This window comes from Lampris incognitus, chromosome 14 (genome assembly GCF_029633865.1).
Source record: "Lampris incognitus isolate fLamInc1 chromosome 14, fLamInc1.hap2, whole genome shotgun sequence".
Taxonomy (NCBI): domain Eukaryota; kingdom Metazoa; phylum Chordata; class Actinopteri; order Lampriformes; family Lampridae; genus Lampris; species Lampris incognitus.
The window spans coordinates 9,549,015-9,570,498 of NC_079224.1; the positions used below are offsets into that span (position 1 = coordinate 9,549,015).

The 21,484-nt window shown below is 47.8% G+C and overlaps 1 protein-coding gene across 1 annotated transcript in view; it reads left to right on the top strand.

Annotated features, from left to right (window-relative positions):
* The window catches only part of agap3 (ArfGAP with GTPase domain, ankyrin repeat and PH domain 3), an 83,969-nt gene that overhangs the window by 29,425 nt on the left and 33,060 nt on the right, over window positions 1-21,484 (top strand). Inside the window, exons 6-10 of the mRNA XM_056293248.1 lie at window positions 759-893; window positions 8,380-8,507; window positions 8,818-8,973; window positions 14,065-14,148; window positions 19,501-19,605. Coding sequence (XP_056149223.1) covers window positions 759-893; window positions 8,380-8,507; window positions 8,818-8,973; window positions 14,065-14,148; window positions 19,501-19,605 — 608 coding nt within the window. The remainder of the gene's footprint in view (window positions 1-758; window positions 894-8,379; window positions 8,508-8,817; window positions 8,974-14,064; window positions 14,149-19,500; window positions 19,606-21,484) is intronic.

Here is a 21,484-nt window from a genome sequence, read left to right on the forward strand (position 1 = left end):
TCCTCAAACCATTCCTGAACAATTTGTGCAGTGTGGCAGGGCACATTATGCTGCTGAAAGAGGTCACTGCCATTAGGGAATACCCTTCCCATGAAGGGGTATACCTGGTCTGCAACAATGTTTAGGTAGGTGGTACGTGTCCAAGTAACATCCACATGAATGCCAGAAGCAAATGTTTCCCAACAGTTCCACTTTGCTCAGAGCATCATGCTGCCTCTGCCGTTTTGCCTTCTTCCCATAGTGCATCCTGGTGCCATCACTTCCCCAGGTAAACGACGCACACACACCCGACTGTCCACATGATGTAAAAGAAAACGTGATTCATCATTTGCCCACTGAGGCAAATTTGTAATTTGTGATATTGGGCTATACAAATAAAATTGATTGGATTTGATCAGACCAGGCCACCTTCTTCCACTGCTCCATGGTCCAGTTCTGATGCTCACATGTCCTTTGTAGGCACGTTCAGTGGTGGACGGGTCATCATGGGCACTCTGACTGGTCTGCAGCTACGTAGCCCCATACACAGCAAGCTGTGAAGCACTGTGTTCTGACACCTGTCTATCATAGCCAGCATTGATTTGTATAGCAGTTTGAGCTACAGCAGCTTTTTCTGCAGGGTCTAACGAGATAATCAGTGTTATTCACTTCACCTGTCAGTGGTTTTGATGTTTTGGCTGATCAGTGTATGAACAAATGAAATGGTTAAGAGAGGTGTGTGATGTCTGACAGTGCTTTTGTTACCCCCGCTCTCTTAGATGCCATCAGTGCTGCAAATCCCAGAGTGATTGATGACTCACGGGCCAGAAAACTGTCCAATGACCTGAAACGCTCCACATACTATGAGACCTGTTCCACCTATGGTCTGAATGTGGAAAGAGTCTTCCAGGATGGTGAGGGGCCTGCATGAAGAGCAAAAATAGATGACAGATTATGTGCAGGGACAAGGCCTAGCAAGAAGATGACAGTTTGATTGCGCACCTCTGCAGACAACCATAAAACACCTTTGCATTTGCCGTTAATAGAAAGATAGAGATGGAGCGATAGTTAAAGGTGCTGTATACAACATTCAGGACCGGCATCTCAGACCAAAACAAACCTCCCCCTTCCCTTCACCTTTTTGGCTATTTCGCATTCTTGGCTATTTCATTGGTTGGAATATTCTTTTTTTTTTTTTAAAGTTTCCTTTATTAATCCCCTTGGGGAAACCCATTCTAGCTAGGCGCAGTGGGCTGCTGTTTTTTTTATTTTACTGTATAGAGTTATTATTTTATTTTATTTGTAAAGAAATAGCTTCTTACCAAGCTATTTGCCTTGGTAAGAAGCCATTTCTTCAATCTGGCTAGTGACCTAAATCCATGTAGTGTAATTATTAGCTTGCTAGCTATCCTGCTAACGCTAGCTACCTCACATGCATGCGCAGCTGGACCAGCCTCCAAAACAAAGAACAGAGGAACTCAGATTACAACACACACACAGAGGCAGTGTGACTTCATGCTCTGCTCAGGACGCCATTACTCCCTTATGTCTTTACACAGCACAGAAAATAGTTGTTTTTTTCCATATGAATGTGCTAAATCTCATACATAGCACCTTTAAACCTTTGGGGACAGTGCAGCGAATTGTAATTTGGCATGTCTTTACCTCCATTTCTACCCACTGTTGTGTTATTTCTCTCTGACATATGCAGTGATGGATGACTATGCCTCAGCGCTTTTCACTGTCTTCTCAAGGCATCCTCAAGTCAAAACCAAAATATTGGAAAACTACATTACCTCTGAAATATATCTTGATTACACTAGGCTACCTGCCATTCCCGTGGTTATCTTTACCACATTCCAAATGGATGGTGCTTTTAAATTTAAGTGCGTTTTGGGGAAGGTGAGTTCAGCTGTGACACGTTTGTTTTTCCTCAGTCATGCATTAGACAGGGGTGAGTAGTAGTGGACTTTAGAAGGGGGTGAGTAGTAGTGGACTTTAGAAGGGGGTGAGTAGTAGTGGACTTTAGAAGGGGGTGAGTAGTAGTAGACTTTAGAAGGGGGTGAGTAGTAGTAGACTTTAGAAGGGGGAGGGTAGTAGTAAACTTTAAAAGGGGAAGGGTAGTAGTAAACTTTAGAAGGGGGAGGGTAGTAGTAAACTTTAGAAGGGGAAGGGTAGTAGCAAACTTTAGAAGGGGGTGAGTAGTAGTAGACTTTAGAAGGGGGAGGGTAGTAGTAAACTTTAAAAGGGGAAGGGTAGTAGTAAACTTTAGAAGGGGGTGAGTAGTAGTAGACTTTAGAAGGGGGAGGGTAGTAGTAAACTTTAGAAGGGGGTGAGTAGTGGTAGACTTTAGGAGGGGGTGAGTAGTAGTAGACTTTAGGAGGGGGTGAGTAGTAGTGGACTTTAAAAGGGGTGAGTAGTAGTAGATTTTAGAAGGGGAAGGGTAGTAGTAGACTTTAAAAGGGGGTGAGTAGTAGTAGTGGACTTCAGAAGGGGAAGGGTAGTAGTGGACTTTAGAAGGGGGTGAGTAGTAGTAGACTTTAGAAGGGGGTGAGTAGTAGTAGACTTTAGAAGGGGGTGAGTAGTAGTGGACTTTAGAAGGGGAAGGGTAGTAGTAAACTTTAAAAGGGGAAGGGTAGTAGTAAACTTTAGAAGGGGGTGAGTAGTAGTAGACTTTAGAAGGGGGAGGGTAGTAGTAAACTTTAGGAGGGGGTGAGTAGTAGTATACTTTAGGAGGGGATGAGTAGCAGTATACTTTAGGAGGGGGTGAGTAGTAGTATACTTTAGGAGGGGGTGAGTAGTAGTGGACTTTAAAAGGGGTGAGTAGTAGTAGACTTTAGAAGGGGGTGAGTAGTAGTAAACTTTAAAAGGGGGTGAGTAGTAGTAGACTTTAGGAGGGGATGAGTAGTAGTAGACTTTAGGAGGGGGTGACTAGTAGTAGACTTTAGGAGGGGGTGAGTAGTAGTGGACTTTAGAAGGGGATGAGTAGTAGTGGACTTTAGGAGGGGGTGAGTAGTAGTGGACTTTAGGAGGGGGTGAGTAGTAGTGGACTTTAGAAGGGGATGAGTAGTAGTGGACTTTAGAAGGGGTGAGTAGTGGTAGACTTTAAAAAGGGGTGAGTAGTAGTATACTTTAGATGGGGATGAGTAGTAGTATACTTTAGATGGGGTGAGTAGTAGTAGACTTTAGATGGGGGTGAGTAGTAGTAGACTTTAGATGGGGGTGAGTAGTAGTATACTTTAGATGGGGATGAGTAGTAGTATACTTTAGAAGGGGGTGACTAGTAGTAGACTTTAGGAGGGGGTGACTAGTAGTAGACTTTAGGAGGGGGTGAGTAGTAGTAGACTTTAGGAGGGGGTGACTAGTAGTAGACTTTAGGAGGGGGTGAGTAGTAGTAGACTTTAGGAGGGGGTGACTAGTAGTAGACTTTAGGAGGGGGTGAGTAGTAGTAGACTCTAGAAGGGGGTGAGTAGTAGTAGACTTTAGGAGGGGATGAGTAGTAGTAGACTCTAGAAGGGGGTGAGTAGTAGTAAACTTTAGGAGGGGCTGAGTAGTGGTAGACTTTAGGAGGGGGTGAATAGTAGTAGACTTTAGAAGGGGGAGAGTAGTAGTAGACTGTAGAAGGGGGTGAGTAGTAGTAGACTTTAGAAGGGGGTGAATAGTAGTATATTTTAGAAGGGGGAGAGTAGTAGTAGACTGTAGAAGGGGGTGAGTAGTAGTAGACTTTAGATGGGGGTGACTAGTAGTGGACTTTAGAAGGGGGTGAGTAGTAGTATACTTTAGGAGGGGTTGAGTAGTAGTGGACTTTAGAAGGGGGTGAGTAGTAGTAAACTTTAGAAGGGGGTGAGTAGTAGTATACTTTAGGAGGGGATGAGTAGTAGTAGACTTTAGAAGGGGGTGAGTAGTAGTAGACTTTAGAAGGGGGTGAGTAGTAGTAGACTTTAGAAGGGCGTGAGTAGTAGTAGACTTTAGAAGGGGGTGAGTAGTAGTAGACTTTAGGAGGGGGTGAGTAGTAGTAGACTTTAGGAGGGGGTGAGTAGTAGTAGACTTTAGAAGGGGCTGAGTAGTAGTAGACTTTAGGAGGGGATGAACTGAGGTAAGTCGGGCACAGTTCAAGATTTTGATTCAACTAATCTCTTAAGCCCCCCCCCCCCCGCAATTTAAGAAAATTAACCTTTCCCTGCCTTTATATATTTCTCTTTCCGTGCATGATTCATGCTTTTGAAAACAAACGTCTGAACGGCTCAACTTTAAGTACTCTGTGCCCCCCCCCTTTAGCGCCGTAGTCCCAAAACCTGTCATTGTTGCACAAACCTTATGAGTTACATAACAGATGTGATTGTGTTTGCCTCACATGAACTGTGTATTCCTCGGTGCTCCACTCTTCGCCTCCCCTTCCTGCCCCCTTGAAATAATTAAGACGTGAGGAAGAGCTTGCTGTTGGGGGGGGGAAACCCTCACCCTCACTCCGCACCAGTCTCTTCTTCACCCCCTGTTTTGCCATACTGCAGCAGGCAGCCGTGTGATATGTCTCTCTCTCTCTCTTTCTCCCCTCAGTGCTCCTAATTCACGTCAGGCAGCCCCTTAACAACACTATCCCCCCCTCCCCCTCACACCTCCTCACCCCCGCCTCGCCTCTCACTGGAGTGTGTTGGCAAATAGATGACAGGCTGTGCCCGCTGTGCCGGCGAAACAGGTCTACCCCTCAGATGGCGGCAATAGCCTCATTTGGCTAACATCACACGGTAGATCCCATCGGATGACAGGCTAATTTTGCCAACATCCCATCCCGATGTTGTTTTTCCCCGGGAATGGAAGCGTCCTTGTCTCGAGAGAGCTGCGCGAGCCGTCTAACAGGATGCCGCTCATTACCCGACAGGAAAGCTACTAGTGTGAGGTAGTTCACATAATGTGCCCGTATGATCCCCTGTTTTGCTATTGAAGTCGTTTATTAACGCCCGTGAGCTGTTCGAACCCTCTGTGGGATGCGTCATGATGGTGTCATGGAGAAAAGAAATGTTTGCCTTTTTTTTTTACTTCATTTGAACTAATGTAGGATATTTTTTTCAGTTGGAAGGTATTTTAGGGTGGCACGGTGGCGCAGTGGTTAGCGCGGTCGCCTCACAGCAAGAAGGTCCTGGGTTCAAACCCCAGGGTAGTCCAACTTTGGGGGTCGTCCTCTGTGTGGAGTTTGCACGTTCTCCCCGTGTCTGCGTAGGTTTCCTCCGGGGGCTCCGGTTTCCTCCCACAGTCCAGAGACATGTAGGTCAGGTGAATCGGCCGTACTAAATTGTCCCTAGGTGTGAACGTGTCAGTCCTGTGATGGCCTGGCGGCCTGTCCGGGGTGTCTGCCCGCCTGCCGCCCAATGGCTGCTGGGATAGGCTCCAGCATCCCCGCCACCCTGAGAGCAGGATAAGCGGTTTGGCTAATGGATGGATGGATGTTGCTTAGCCTATTATTTGGGATTAGTGGCTGGTACCTCAATGCCAATATCTCCATATGTCTGCTGACCACTTGCCAGTTATTGCTGCATGCTACTGACGTGTGCTGCATGCAAGAGGAAATGTGCTGATTTGAAAACGACCATGGATGACTAGACTCGCTAGCCCTTGGCTAACGGGCCGGACCCTTTAGTCGACCGGTTAGCGTAGTTGCCTGTGGTGCAGGAGACCTGGGTCCGCGTCCCGGCTGCAGCGGTTCCCAGCTGAATTCGCTACAATTGTATGATTACTTTTAAATTGGAACTGGTTCAGCACCAAGACATGTAAGTGTCACCATGAGGGGCTTTTCAGCTGGCCTCACCTCACTATTATTATTATCGCTATTATGCAGCACAGTGGCCCAGTGGTTAGTGCTGTTGCTGCACAGCAAGGAGGTCCTGGGTTTGAACCCTGGGGTTGTCCAACCTTGGGGGGTCATCCCAGGTCGTCCTCCGTGTGGAGTTTGCACGTTCTCCCTGTGTCTGTGGTGGGTTTCCTCCGGGTGCTCCGGTTTCCCCCCACCATCAGAAGGATATGCATGTTAGGGTTAATACTCCTGTCTGTGCCCCTGACCGAGGCAATAAGAAGAAATAACTGGAGTTGGTCCCCGGGTGGTGCACGGCGGCTGCCCACCGCTCCTAGCTACACAGCTAGGATGGGTTAAATGCAGAGCAGAATTTCCGTACGGGGATCAATAAAAGTAGTGAAACAATAAAAATAGTGTGTTGCATTACAGAAATAGGCTGCAACAGAGAAGTAAAAATATACACGCTGGAACTATACGCAGACACTCACACACACACAAGCATGCAGGGATGTGCTACATGAACTGTGGTGCATAGAGTTAATCGTAGCACATTTGATGCTTTCAGTGGGTTTTATCGTTGCTGAGTTGCAGGGTGCAGTCCAAGTTTGCCCTTGAAAAGACCATTTCCTTCCATTTGGTGTTCAGTGTCCACTGAGCTGTCTTCCTCACCGCTTATGTTAGCTGTCCAGCACACTGAGCTGTCTTCCTCACCGCTATGTTAGCTGTCCAGCACACTGAGCTGTCCCCCTCACCGCTTACGTTAGCTGTCCAGCACACTGAGCTGTCTTCCTCACCGCTTACGTCAGCTGTCCAGCACACTGAGCTGTCTTCCTCACCGCTTACGTCAGCTGTCCAGCACACTGAGCTGTCTTCCTCACCGCTTATGTTAGCTGTCCAGCACACTGAGCTGTCCCCCTCACCGCTAATGTTAGCTGTCCAGCACACTGAGCTGTCCCCCTCACCGCTTATGTTAGCTGTCCAGCACACTGAGCTGTCCCCCTCACCGCTTACGTTAGCTGTCCAGCACACTGAGCTGTCTTCCTCACTGCTTATGTTAGCTGTCCAGCACACTGAGCTGTCTTCCTCACTGCTTATGTTAGCTGTCCAGCACACTGAGCTGTCTTCCTCACCCCTTACGTCAGCTGTCCAGCACACGTCATCCTCAGGGTCACTGACTCCGAGCTCAGGAACACACCATCACAGGCCGGTTTTCTCTCCAGTCCAACCCAACACCAAGCTGGTTGGACTGGTTGTTCTGCAACCAGTCCTGTCTGGTTGAAAGTGTGTTAATTAGAGAAACCAGGCAGCAGGCCAACTCATACGAAACGATCCCTCCATATTTGCATAGAAACGCAGACAACTGTTTGAGTTACCAAAAATATAATCTGTGAAAACTTTTAGGAATGGCGAATGTTATCTTCTTCACTCGTCACACAGTATCCTTCATCTTATTTTTTTGTTTGTTTGCTTACTGACTTAATGGCAGATTGTAGCTTTGTAATTGATGTTTTTAAGTCTTACATTTACAAAAATGTGGTCGTGGCTTGACAAGAATTGCATGACATAAATGAATCCTCTTTTCGAAATATCTAATCGTTGTACGCTTAAGCGTCCTACTTTTCAAAAAATTACCAAGTTTTCTTAAAGACAAAGTTGCAAGAAATTGAACTGAGGACGGTAAGCAGTCCTGGACGGAAGCTAGCAGGAACTAGCTATATTTTGTAAACATCCCTCAAATTGCGGCACGGTGGGCCAGCGGTTAGCGCTGTCGCTTCACAAGCAAGAAGGTCCTGGGTTTGAACCCTGAGGTTGTCCAACCTTGGGGGGGGGGGGGTCATCCCAGGTGGTCCTCCGTGTGGAGTTTGCATGTTCTCCCCGTGCCTGTGGTGGGTTTTCTCCGGGTGCTCCGGTTTCCTCCCACCATCAGAAAGACATGCATGTTAGGGTTAATACTCCTGTCTGTGCCCCTGACCGAGGCCTGGCAAGGCGAACTGGAGTTGGTCCCCGGGTGCTGCATGGCGGCTGCCCACTGCTCCTAGCTAGCTAGCTAGGATGGGTTAAATGCAGAGTGTAATTTCCCTATGGGGGAGGGGGGGAATCCCACTGTCCTCTGCCTGAGAGACCAGTGGAGACGCCGGGGTGCAGAGAGCTCTCGTGATTGGCTGATCAGGAGTTCCTATGGTGGCCACAGAGACCAGATTTTTGTTCAGTGCATCTACTTATTTGATAGCTGTCCAGAAGGAGATTTACCAAATATTCTAAAAAAAAGAAATGTTCTGAATTAACATCACTGGTGGCCATTTTAAAACAGTTCATTACAATGTGACCACACTGCAGTTAAGGGTTAGTGTAATTTTAATTATTACATCAAATTATTATTATTATTATTATTATTATTACATTGAACTTGATGGGGTTTTTTTTTTTTTGTCGTTTTCTTTTTTCATGATGTTTTTCACCTCAGCTTGGGGTCTTTTGGATCTTGCACGGCGAGTTTAACATTGTATTCATTGCTTGGGTTTTGCTCACACATGGATGAAGGTGGACACCTCCGGGAGAACGGTCGTACCAAGATCAGTTCTGAACAGCCTGTGTCATTTTTTCGTCTCCAGTTGCCCAGAAGGTTGTGGCTCTGAGGAAAAAGCAACAACTCTCTATTGGTCCATGCAAATCTCTGCCCAACTCTCCTAGCCACTCATCAGTCCCGTCAGCATCCATCCCCTCCATCCATATGAATCAGGTAGGACCACCACCCTCAGAGACAAGACGAGCTCCTCTGCTACGTCAACTTAACCGACTTTCTTCTGATTTATGTACACATAATCCAAATGAATGTTCACAATTTCCCTCTAGTTATTTCTGGTGGCCCAAAGTAACTGACCCAACATTTGGGCTAGGTGGAAATTTCGGATATTGAGTAAATTCTTCCTTGGCTAATCTTATAGAGTCTGTCCACAGAGACTATGTCCTAAATTGCTTAATCCATCTCCCTTTCCGGCTGCTTCTCTTTCTCTCTCTGTCTCTCTCTTCCTCCCTTCCTCCCTGTCCAGGCGGCCAATGGTGGGGGTGCGTTCAGTGACTACTCCTCCTCCGTTCCCTCCACCCCCAGCATAAGTCAGCGGGAGATGCGTATCGAGACCATTGCTGCCTCCAACACGCCCACACCCATCCGCAAGCAGTCGAAACGTCGTTCCAACATTTTCACAGTAAGTATGCGGCAGCTGATGCAGAGCAACACCCACTCACACTACTAGACTGCCAAGAACACTTTGTCCACCAGGGGGAGACAGGTAGCTCAAAAACCCTCACCAAAGCCACCTCTCCTGACTCCTGACTCCAGATGTAAGCACAAAAGCGTCCTGGCTTCCCTCACACGCACACGCACGCACACTCACACGCACAATCACACGCACACGCACACACACTATGGGCAATAGAGAAAAAAACAACTTTTAATCCTAAAAGAGAAAAAAAAACTTCACAGGCAAAAGGAGAAACTTTTCAAATTTCCCTTTCTTCAGAAAACAAAGATTAAAGCTAAGCACTGTGGGGACAAAATATCAGCGTTTTGACATGTCCTGTTCTTCTTCTTAATCGGCTGTAAGTCCACACGGGTTAAGTTGCTCACCTCTCTCACATCAGTTTGGGCCCTCGGCTCTTTTCTAAATCTTTGGCCTCCCTCTCCCCATCCCTCTTTATTTCTATTAGATCCTTTCTTTGCAGTGACTCCCTTTTTGGGGGAGAAAAGGCAAGCCAGCCGCCAATGCCATTTCTCCTCGTCTGGCCACTATAAGATATATGTGAGCCAGCCTGTGGCCTGTTTACTCACTACTAATAAATGCATGCCGGCACTCCGTGCTACCCCAGACACCCTTGCCGTTACCCAGCTACTAACCAATTAGCCACCCCCCACTAGCTTCCTCACCTTTTCTCCCTTTTATACCTTATACGGCCCTAATAGATCCCTTCCCTAGTCTGTAGTGTTTAATACATCCCAACCCTTGTCTGCCCCCTTTCTACCCCCATGTCCTGATTTAATTTGCCCTTGTTCTAACCTACGGTACATGAATGCACTAACTACTCTACTTTCCTCAGCAGTCCTAAGCTTGTGTTTTACCTGTAGCCTCTTTCCTCTTCTTCTACCCAGCCTCTACCCCTTTACCCCCCCTATGCACCTACACCAGCCTTCTCTGCTTAGGGCCGTCCCCTTCCTCACTCCTCCCTCTTACTACTACTGTTGCTCCGCCCCTTACACGCCTCACCCCCCCCTGCCTCCTTCTCCTGCTTACTCCCTCAGTTGATCCTATCTAACTCTCTGTGTCATACCTTTACCTCTCTTCCTCTCGCTGTCTCTCCCTCTCTCTCTCTCTCTCTCTCTCTCTTGCTCCCTCTTAAATCTCTCTGTTTCCCCTCTTGCTTCTCCTGTTGCTTCCCAACCTGAACCCCCAGCTACTGTGAGGCCGCCGGCTTGTGGCGTCTGAGCAGTGTGGGCTGTGTGCTAGCTCCCCTTGTTCTCTCCCTCCCCCACCCCCCCCCCACCCCCGCTAGGTAGTGACTAACCATGTCCACCAGAGAAATGAGCCTCTCCCGGTCTGCGTCATGGAGATGCCGAAGCACGCCACCTACCCAGTGTGGGTGCCGGAGTGGCAGGCCGAGCGGGAGTTTCAGCTCATGACCTTCTGAGGAGCGGCGGAGAGCAAGGGGAAGGGTGGATGTGGGAGGCTTTCCGAGCTGAGGGTTTAAAGGAGAACGAGGAAGAGGAGGATCACGGGGGTGGGGTGGGGGGGTAGTGTGAGGGATGGGGTGGGGACAAAGGGGCGCAGGCAACATCTGCCCAGGGGCACATGGAAGTGGGCCAAGGAGAGGAAGACTGGGCGGTGCCAACTTTTCACCAGTTTACCAAAAAAAAAAAAGAAAAGGGGGGGGGGCGGAAAAAATTAAACAGCTAAGCATCTCAATTATTTTAAGGCAGTCCCTTGCTTTGCTTCCCCCCCCCCCATGGAAGTGAATTATTTATTTCTATATGAAGGTAAAAGTCACGGAAAGTGGGCAAAGCCACCATTGAAACGTTTGCCAGAGTCTATTTTCTACCCGTTCTCTTCAGTACGACGTGTCACGCTGACGTCAGGAGGTTCTGGACAGGCACTCAAAGATGGAATTTATGCCTTAATTTCATAAGTAGATAGAATAGTAGACAAAACGTGACAGATTAATTCAACAATATCGAGGTGAGACTCACTGTAATCATTACCTACAATTTATTTCATTGAGGAATTACAAATGGCAAAATACTGAGAGGGGTAGTTACAGGGCAGGGGTCGTTTGGACATGTTGAGTATTATTTGCCACATTTATATTGTCAATCCTGGTACCAGCATTGGGACTCTTATTATCTATAGCATGACAAAATCTATTCAGTTATCAGTTTTTAAACAAAAAAAAGAGAAGAAGAATGGCTTTCGAGTTTTGACTTTTGAACAAATTTATTTTATCTACTGTCAGATCAGACAAAAAGAACACAGATTGTCATTTATTTTAAAAAAAAGCCCCTTATTTGAGTAATAGGGAAGCCAGTTTTTAATAATGCAGATGTCAGGCCATTTATGTAATAAAAACGGAGTAAATCAAAACAAAAGCTTTACGATGGAAGACGTTGGCCCGTCACTTCGTCTTCTCACTGCCCTCATCAGCCAGTTCCACCTGTCATGACCATTCCAGCCACCATCTGTCATAACTACTCTTGGCCACTAGGTGTCCGTATGCCACATCTTTCCTTTCCTAGTGCTTCCATGGTCAAGTTACTGATAGGCTCCTGAGGTTCTCAGGCTGTTTAGTCTGTTTTTGTGTTGAAAAGCAAACTCTTGATGAATTTTGATAAACATTAAGCCATTTTCCATAAATTACTTTTATTCATTTTCATTCAGTCCATTCATTGATGGCCTATTTTTAAAAATTTTATTTAAATATTTCATATTTAATCATTTCACACTTCAGTCCCTTGATTTGTTACTTAATTGTCCACATATGAAACAAAACATAAGCAAAACAAAAATATAATTACCTGAATTTTTTTTCAATATTTACAGATTTGTGCTTCTGTTTCCAACCTTTCTTCAACAAAAAGGGCTTTCCAACAGCTTCCGAATTAGAAGAGCATGACGGTTAATAAAAGAGTCCCCCTGCTTTGCCAGTCCTGATAGGCTGCTTTACTTTTAGTGCCCCGTTGCATTCTGGGTAATGCACAGAACTTGCACTATGGCAACCATAGGACCTGTGTGCAAAGCAAACTAAAGTTGAGTCGATTAAGGCGTGTGTGCGGGCTCACAGTAGACTGTCAAATACACGCTGCCGAGGGAGACAGACTGTAGGAGGCGTGCTGAATATTCCCCGCGCAGCCTACCCCCTTGTCCGACACCCCATACAAACACTTGGTCTGCGAACTGTTGTCCCCAATCCCAAGGACCAAACCCCTCACACGACGACACCGTCTTTTGCCATTAATGAGGACTCAAGGACTAGATGTGCCAAGCACACTCAGTTTCCCCCCTTCTAGATTTCCTACGTTCATTTGACTAAATCGCTTGATTTTTTTGATTTTTTTTTGGTTTTTATTTTTTATTTTTTGGTCTTTTCACTGAAAGAATCGAATGAATTTGAAAATGTAGACGAATACATGTGCTATATCACAGGTATTTTACAAGGAGTAATTTTGGGTAGTTTTATGAAGGCCTTCATAAAAACTAGAGCAGGGCAATAGGGTTTGAAGGTGTTAGGGACTATATATATATATATATATATATATATATATATATATACTGAGAGTTATTATCAACAGAAACTGGGTTGCACCGACTTGTATGAATGTAGTTACGCTTAACTTTTGTTTCATTTTGATTTATTTTTTTATTCCACATTCCATTATTGATATTTATTTATTTATTTTCATTCTTTTTCTTTTGGGGTTTTCTTCGGTTTGGTCCAGAGATTATGAACTATTGCATAATCGCTTTTCTATCATGAACGGATTGACAACATATAGACTGCTGTATATCTTGTATTGTATTTTATTTACAATGGTACTCTATTAAAAGTATATTACATACATATAAGAGATATATGAAATATTGCCTTTATTGTCCATCCTATATTTTGTGGGAATTGCAATGTTTGGCTCAACCTGTTGAATATTTGGAAGTGAACCTGTGACTTGCTTTGTATGGTGTCTGTATAGAAGCTAAAACGAAATCGTCTTAAAAAAAAAAGAAATAAAAAATTTCGAAAAAATATAAGCCAGAGTTGGTTTACTTGACGTCAGAGTCTACCTCTCTCCATTGGTGGTTGGGCATTTCTCATCTTCTGAGTGAGACCATAAACATCCATGTCTGTCCCACCTCCACCTCACCTGCTGACCTGTCGGGGTTCATCAGTCCTTCTGGTGGTCTTGGTTTCAGTGTATGGATCTGTTGACCGTCTGACCCTATTTCTTTCCGCAGGCTTGATTTGAAACCTGAAATGTTTCTTTCTTATTATTCTGCTGTGCTATAACTTCTTGTACTGATGATTTTTCTTGTCTTTCTAACCCAAACACTTTCCATTATACCGGGTGAACTGCATAACGTCTGATATCCGGTAACATTTCCCGAAGGTTTTCACAGATTGACGGGAACTCTGCACAATAACCTTTTTTCCCCCCTTTTTTCTCCCTCTGTGACTGTTAATTTACTGGACTTTTCTGTTCTGTGCTGCAAAAGTTCTTGTCAATGCACCTATGCAAAAGGCCCAGCTAAATCTGCCCTGGGTGCAACAGGTGGTCTTCAGATCCGCTCAGGGCCCTCTCTGGGGTCTCAGACACAGGGAAGGACCTCACAGTGGGTTTCAGGGCTGAGTCATGACTCGATATGTGGTCGTCTTTGGTCTCCTCTGTGTTGAGATGGTCTTCTGTGTCTAGTCTGGTCTTGGTTTGGTCTTTCGTTCTTATTATTTATATACTTGCACGTCAGTGTTACTGCTGTTTGCTGGTCTGCTTGTTTGTTGATTTCAAGCTTCTTTTTAGACTTTTGTTTTTTTTGTTGTTTTTTTGCAATGTTGAGTCCCTGATAATACTGTAAACACTCAAACACAGAACCCCCCCACCCCACCCCACACGCCTTGACCCCCATTTTCACACTGAAGCACGCACGCACGCACGCACGCGCACGCACACACACAACCACACCACTCACCTCACTGTCCGCACACCCACCATGCTGTTGGATTCACTGCGACAGCTCCTGACAACTTCTCTTGTCTCCTTGCAGTCACGGAAAGCCAGTGAACAAGCAAAGAGCATTGACAATAAAACAGACAGCATAGGCAGTGGAAGGGCCATACCGATCAAACAGGTGAGCATCTTTCCGTCTCTACTGGGTAAGATGGGTAAGTATAACGTGTTTTTCTGTGACGGTTCATTTACAGGTCGAGTTTTGATTGAGTAGTTACAACGACATGATGGCCCTCGTTGGGCGGCACGGCGGCGCAGTGGTTAGCGCGGTCGCCTCACAGCAAGAAGGTCCTGGGTTCGAACCCCGGGGTAGTCCAGCCCTGGGGGTCGTCCCTGGTCGTCCTCTGTGTGGAGGTTGCATGTTCTCCCCGTGCCTGCGTGGGTTTCCTCCCACAGTCCAAAGGCATGTAGGTCAGGTGGATTGGCTGTACTAAATTGTCTCAATGTGGTTGGGTGGGGCCTGTGATGGCCTGTCCAGGGTGTCTCCCCACCTGCCGCCCAGTGGCTGCTGGGATAGGCTCCAGCATCCTCGTGAGCCTGAGAGCAGAATAAGCTGTTTGGATGGAAGGGTGATGGCTCTCATCGTTTAGTGTGTGTGGGGGGTGGGGGGGGATGATGCACTATTACAACCACTAGATGGCGATTTAACACAATTTGCCAAAAACAAAAACTGACTCGAGCGTCATTTTAAGATGCAGCTGAAGAGATGGAGGAGGTGGCTGCCAGTTTACATTGACACCAGCGCGAGTGTTCGTCAGATGCTCGCTTTGTTAAACGGGGCAGGCAGGTCTGTGGCCGGTGAGAAGGCGCCGGCTGGGACGATCTCGCACGTTTGTGGGTGGTGGAATATTATCATGACGGTGGATTCACGACCAATATTTGCAGTCTTATTTTAGAACACAATATGACTTCTGTCTTTATCTTTTCCATTTAAAAAGGTGATTTTTAAAATTAAAAAATATCATCTCTGTATCTTTTTTTTATTATTTTTTTGATTGATTTGTAATATGACAGAATCGTTCTTTTCTTGGTTTGATTTCGATCTCTGTTAAACCGGAGTGGAGGGACTGCGTCGCGCCCCCCCCCCCACGCGGGGCTGCACGAGACGCTGTACTTTGTCTAAAATTGCAACTCCATGAGAATATAACACTTTTCCCTTTAATTAACGACCGAATTACTTGTGTCCCCTCCTTTTCTCGAGAGGCTAGAATTACGCCGGACCAGCGGCCTGGCGCTCTGAATCACCCAGTTGATTGAGGGCTTATTTTCCAAGGCCTCGCGCTGTAGCAGAAGGAGGGGTGATTGACACATTGATTACTATTCACCCGTGATTACGCGAGGGCTTTCAGAATGGATCAGCATGCGAACTGCAAATCACCGATTCCTACGGTCAACGCCGGTACCGCTTTCGCATCCCTCACTTTAAGGAAGAAAGGGGAATTCTTTGCGAACTGAATGAACGGGTGAAGAGGGAGCCACAACTCGGTGTTTATTTAACTGGCTTTCTGTCCGTATGTCTGCTTACATAGTTATGAAATAGCTGCGAAACTGCGCGTCTGCGGTTTGCGCGTCCTGCGACCCCCCCCCCTGTGACGCACGACCCGCAGATGCTCAGGTCGTCCTCCTCTCTTGCGCTCCCTGAGCTTTCTCCCTGTTTTTCTCCCGGTTAAAGGGTTTTTAGGGAGTTGTTCCTTATCTGATGCGAGGGTCTAAGGTAGTGGCGGATCTAGAGATTTTTTCCTGGGGTGGCAAGACTGTGTCCCAGAGGTGGCAGCTACCACCCCTGTAGATCCGCGCCTGTGAGGGGGGAGGGAGGATTCTAAATTGGCGACTTCTGTTTGAGATGAGTTTGGCGCGGGTCTCATTGACCTTCACCATGCATGTACATAAAACACACTTTAAAAGCATATTATCTGATTTATAAATGGGGTGGCAAGACTGTGTCCTAGAGGTGGCAGCTGCCACCCCTTGCCGTCCCGTAGATCCGCGCCTGGTCTAAGGACAGGATGTTGTGTTGCTGTAATGCCCCCTGAGACACATTTCTAATCTGTGATATTGGGCTACGCAAATAAGATTGAGTTGACTCGACTTCGGTCTTTGCATGTGCGATCGCGTGTCCCATCGCGCATGCGTGAGCGTGAGACGCTGCTGCGTGTTAGTCTTAGCGACGGAGAGAACGAACGCTACGTTAACCTTTTCAGTGTGCGAACTATATACCAGGGCTTTAGGGGGCGCTCACTTTTATTACCGGGGCGGGGGGGGGGCGGGCGGGGAAAAAGTTATGATAACATCTACCTAAAACGACCATGGGCGGTCAAAAAGACGGCTCGTAATTTGCGGTCATCGTGCGCGTCATGTGACCGTTTATGACGTGTGTTGGTCGCATCATTTCCTTCGCGAAGTTCATCACTCTGTCCTAGAAACACACTAGCGCCCTCCAGTGGAGAGGAATAGTCTGAACTTGATTTTTGATTATGTCCAACATGTCTGGTTACAGACGCACCATGACTATCACCGAGGCGCTGCAGTGTTTACAGGCGTTGGGCAGCCGCCATTTTAAATTGTTTGAAAAATAGTATTAAAGTTGTAAAAATGTTAATTTTGGCGTCAGTCGTTTCCTAACAGACATACTGACAATTTAGGGTGACCAGATTTTCAAAATCCCAAAGCGGGACCCTAAAAAGTACTGCACGTTCGTGCACCTGCATATGCACGCGCTCCCAGGCTTGTCTGTCTGGCCGGACAGGAACACTGAAGGACTTTTATCCCCTCCCGCCAAAAAAACACAGGCTAGAGTAGCCGGGACTCGGGACACCCAGCTCGAACCCGGGACAATCCCGGGCAAACCGGGACATCTGGCCACCCTAACTAACATAGTCAGTGCATTAATGTCTCAACTGGGTATTCATCTTGACAGAATATAGAGTTTAAACACCGGCCGTCATTTTGACTGCCCATGGTCGTTTTAGGTAGGAGTGAAATCCCGGTCGTGAATCGGTGATCCTCATGCATGAATCGTGCATCAATAATAGCCAAATTGTACGCACGAGCCATGATGACGAAGACACGGAAAAATAGAAATGCACAGCATATTGTCAATATTTTAGATTAACCCCCCCCCCAAATTTTTGTTCTTTTTTTCCCACAAATCCTGTTTTCAGGGGGCTCATGTCTTATTAAGGGGAGTCGAGCTCCCCCGTCGTTCACACCCTGCTTCGGATCGGGTGCATGTTAAACCGTCTCGAGACGACGGCACGCCGCCCGCCGGCTTCAATACGGCGAACCAGGAAGCAATTATGATAAACGATCTCGAATTATTGTTCGAGGTTCTAATTACTTAAAGTGACACAGTTTATGTAAGATTTATTGCGGCTATAACGGGCCGGCATCGACATGAAATAACCGAAGAGTCAGTCGGCATGTCTATAGATTCCCACATTTATGGTTTAAGCGTGTTTATCGATCCCCCTCAGAGTGCTGATGAATGTATGAAGCGCCAGTGCTCAGACTCCAATAAGGCGAACACACTACGTGTAAAACATGCTCTGCGCAGCTGCCGCGGGCCTTTTAACCGGCTCATTTGCTCTGTATGATTACGAAGCCATTAAAAAATGTTTACAGTTCTTTTGCTGACCACACTGCGTACAGTTCACACACAGGCGGCCTGCGTCACAGCCGAGGTTCGCACAATGTCTTTTAACCGAAAGGTCACAAACAAGTCACATTTCTTAACAGAAAGATTTTCAGTGGCCTTTATTAAAACTCATGATTCTACATTAAGGGCGGCACGGCGGTGCAGTGGTAAGCCCGGTCGCCTCCCAGCGAGAAGGTGCCGGGTTCGAAACCTTGCTGGGTGGTCCCGGGTCGTCCTCTGTGGGGAGTTTGCATGTTGTCCCCGTGTCTGCGTGGGTTTCCTCCCACAGTCCAAAGACACGTAGGTCAGGTGACTCGGCCGCACTAAACTGTCCCTAGGTGTGAATGTGGGGGGGGCTGGCGGCATGTCCAGGGTGTCTCCCCGCCTGCCACCCAATGACTGCTGGGATAGGGCCCTGCGAGCCTGAGAGCAGGATAAGCGGTCTGGATAATGGATGGACGGATTTTACACTAGCAGCTGTTTTATTTGCATGTCTTGGTATTAAGACCCTCATCCGTCCTGCACCGCCATGCTGCACCTGGTTCATGATGCTAGAGCCATGTGGTAGAAAGCATTTAGCAGTCTGAAGGTGTCGCTCTAAGTTGCTTTTAACATCTCCTGAGCATAATAAGAAGGTTTTTTCCCCCCCGCCATACTTAAGCGTGTCACTAAGTATGATGGTAGAACGACATTCAGTTGGGGTTTGGCTCTGCTTTAACTTCCCCGACAGTTGACGTCTGGAGAGAGAGGGGAGGCATAGGGGGGGGCGGCATAGGAAGGCAGGTATGGGATCTAAAGAGGCCTGTGTGTCCCAGCATGCAGCCGAGGGTCAGGAGCCGGTCCTCCAGATCAAGCGGGGCCAGGATTAGGGTGATTGTCGGCAAACAGCCTGGTGCCCGGGTCACCGGGGGTCACCTCTCCCTGATGTGTTAATCAGGATTAAAGCCCCGCAGGATGGGTTCGGCTAGCAAAACAGCACCGTTCAAGCCCCCTCGGTAGATGGGGGAGAGGCCTTTCCACCCATAGACACGCGGGCAAATGACTGTAAAAGCACCCCTCCTTCCCTCCCCTCCCCTCCCCTCCCCTTAATCCCCTAATTAAGCACGGCCCCTCCTCGGTCTTTAACCCCGGAGACCCTCCCAAACCTCAGCGCTTGGTGTTTGGTCACCTCCAGCGGAGGAGCTGCATTGTTTACCGGCGGATTTGCTCGGCAGATAAGGGGAACCGTTTGAAACCCTGGAAGGTCCCAGAAAATGAAGTTGAATAGAGGAGAAGGCCGAGGGGGTCTTTGAAGAGGGGCAGATCACAGTCCTTAATCCCCGGATTGAAAGGTCTTCCAGAGTTCAGCGTGTTATATGTGTATGAATGCGGGGGGTGGGGTGGGGTGGGGGGGGTCTGGCAGACCTCTCTCTTTCTGTGAATGGGCGCCAATGCAAAGGGACTTTAGTTAAACTCCGAAGGTTCGATCGGTCGCCGTGTAAAAAAACCTGACCAGCCTGCACAGGTTTCCATTGCAGCAGCCAGAGAACGGGGCTGGTACTGAGCGAGACCTGTGTGAGAGCTGTATGTGCTCCAGTACAGGTGCCGTAAGTCATAAACTTGTGAGAAGAAGTGGCTTTGCACGTGTCACATCGTATGTGAAGGTGAATTTAATACTAGCTAGCACATCTGTGACACGTGCGTCACAGCTGCCGAGTAAACAGTGGCGTTATTGTAATTATGTCGTGATTAACGGTCATAAAGACCCATGTCATCCACCATGCTGGGGTTTTTCCAAACAAACAGGATATTCTGACCCAAAAAACATTTTTTTCCCCCCTCTTTTCTTGTTCCCAACAGGGAATCCTTCTGAAGCGAAGTGGGAAATCCCTGAACAAGGAGTGGAAGAAGAAGTACGTCACGCTGTGTGACAACGGCGTGCTCACCTATCACCCGAGTTTACATGTAAGTCTCCCGAGTCCTCCTCCCTTCTGGTTTACCGCACCTCTTATACCATTTTTTTTTACGTTTCCGGTCCACACGGGTTTTGATTAAGGCCTTTGTAAGACGCCGAGCTGTACTCCGGTAGGGCGGTAAGGTATATTTAATACAGCACTGAAGCGGTGCACCACCACAAAGCCTCCACCGTCCCCCAGAAGCAGCTCTGCAGCTCATCTGGGTAGAATAGCTGCCTCGACCAATCCTGTGGCCGCGTGCTGAGAGGAAGAGACGAGGCTGTCCTCGTGGTCATCTCCGGTGCCGGCTAATGGAGACGTGGCTGTGGCGCTGCTCGCCCGCCGCCGCACCCTGACACCACGCTGGCTTGTATTTATAATGGCGCTCGCTGCGTGGCGGCAGAGCCTGACCGGCCTCCCACATCCATCTTTGTCAGAATCCCGCTGGGCCGCTAATACCTCTTAAACACTCGGCTGGCTGGCAGCCGACAGCACGGGAGACCCAGCCCCACACACACACACACACACACACACACATATACATACACATACACCCATGACCTGCCCATCTTTCTCTAAGCCCCGTTAATGCCTCCATCCCTCTCACTTACTTCCCCTTTTCTTCCTTTATCTCACCCTGATGCTGGTCTTACCCCGATGCTGGTCTTACCCCGATGCTGGTCTTACCCCGATGCTGGTCTCAGTCTTAGAATTGGCAATTAACTGTACGGATAAGTTTTAGGCCAGCCGGCAAATCAAACTGTAAGGTTTTTAGAGGCATTTCCAAAACGTATTTGCTACCAGATCCGGAAAGTGTGGTGGTCTGGCGGCCTGTCCAGGGTGTCTCCCCGCCTGCCGCCCAATGACTGCTGGGTTAGGCTCCCGCATCCCCGCCACCCTGAGAGCGGGACAAGCGGTTTGCATAACGGATGGATGGATTTGCTACCAACACGGGGATCGCTGGTTCGAATCCCCCGTCTCTGCGGGTGGGAAGCCGGATGTGGGTATGCGTCCTGGTCGCTGCACTAGCGCCTCCTCTGGTTGATCGAGGCCGCCTGTTCGGGGGGGGGGGGCTGGACAGGGAATTGCGCGAACCTCCCACGTGCTACATCCCCCCGGTGAAACTCCTCACCGTCAGGTGAAAAGAAGCGGCTGGCGACTCCACATGTATCGGAGGAGGCACGTGGTAGTCTGCAGCCCTCCCCGGATCGGCAGAGGGGGTGGAGCAGCGACCGGGACGGCTCGGAAGAGTCGGGTAATTGGCCGGCAACAATTCGGGAGAAAAAGGCGGGAAAATAAAAAAAAACAACAACAGCAACGTATTTGCATTGACACGGCTCGAAACGTCCCGCGATCTCGGGTTACCTGCGCTCGGTACCACATGTGGCCTTTTGTTGACGGTGCCTTAGCAGCTCAGTTTCCAGGCAGCTATTAGAGAGAGGCGTTCCTCTGCCACCGTCACGGCTCCTAGTGGAGCAGAGGAAGCCCGGAAGGAAGTAGAGCAGGGGTCCCCAATAGGCGGCCCGCGGGCCACGTCCGGCCCGCGACGGGTTGATTTATGGTCCGCGAGAATTTTTGGAGAAATGCCAGAAGGAAGAATTTTTTTTATTTCCCTACCAAAAAAATAATAAAATAAAATAATTTCTTAGTAAAAGTAAGACCGGTAATATATCGAGAAATAGATGAAAAATCTCTGTTTAAATTATAATACCTGCAACGTATCGACACCGAAACTAACGAACAACATGCTGCTGGAGGTTGAGTGGCCCGTGGTTTTAAAGGTGGCCCTAAAAGTGGTCCGCTATGAAAAGTAATTGGGGACCCCTGAAGTAGAGAGAGTGACTGAGAAAGAGAGCGAGAGGAGAAAGAGAAGGAGGGATGGAAAGGCA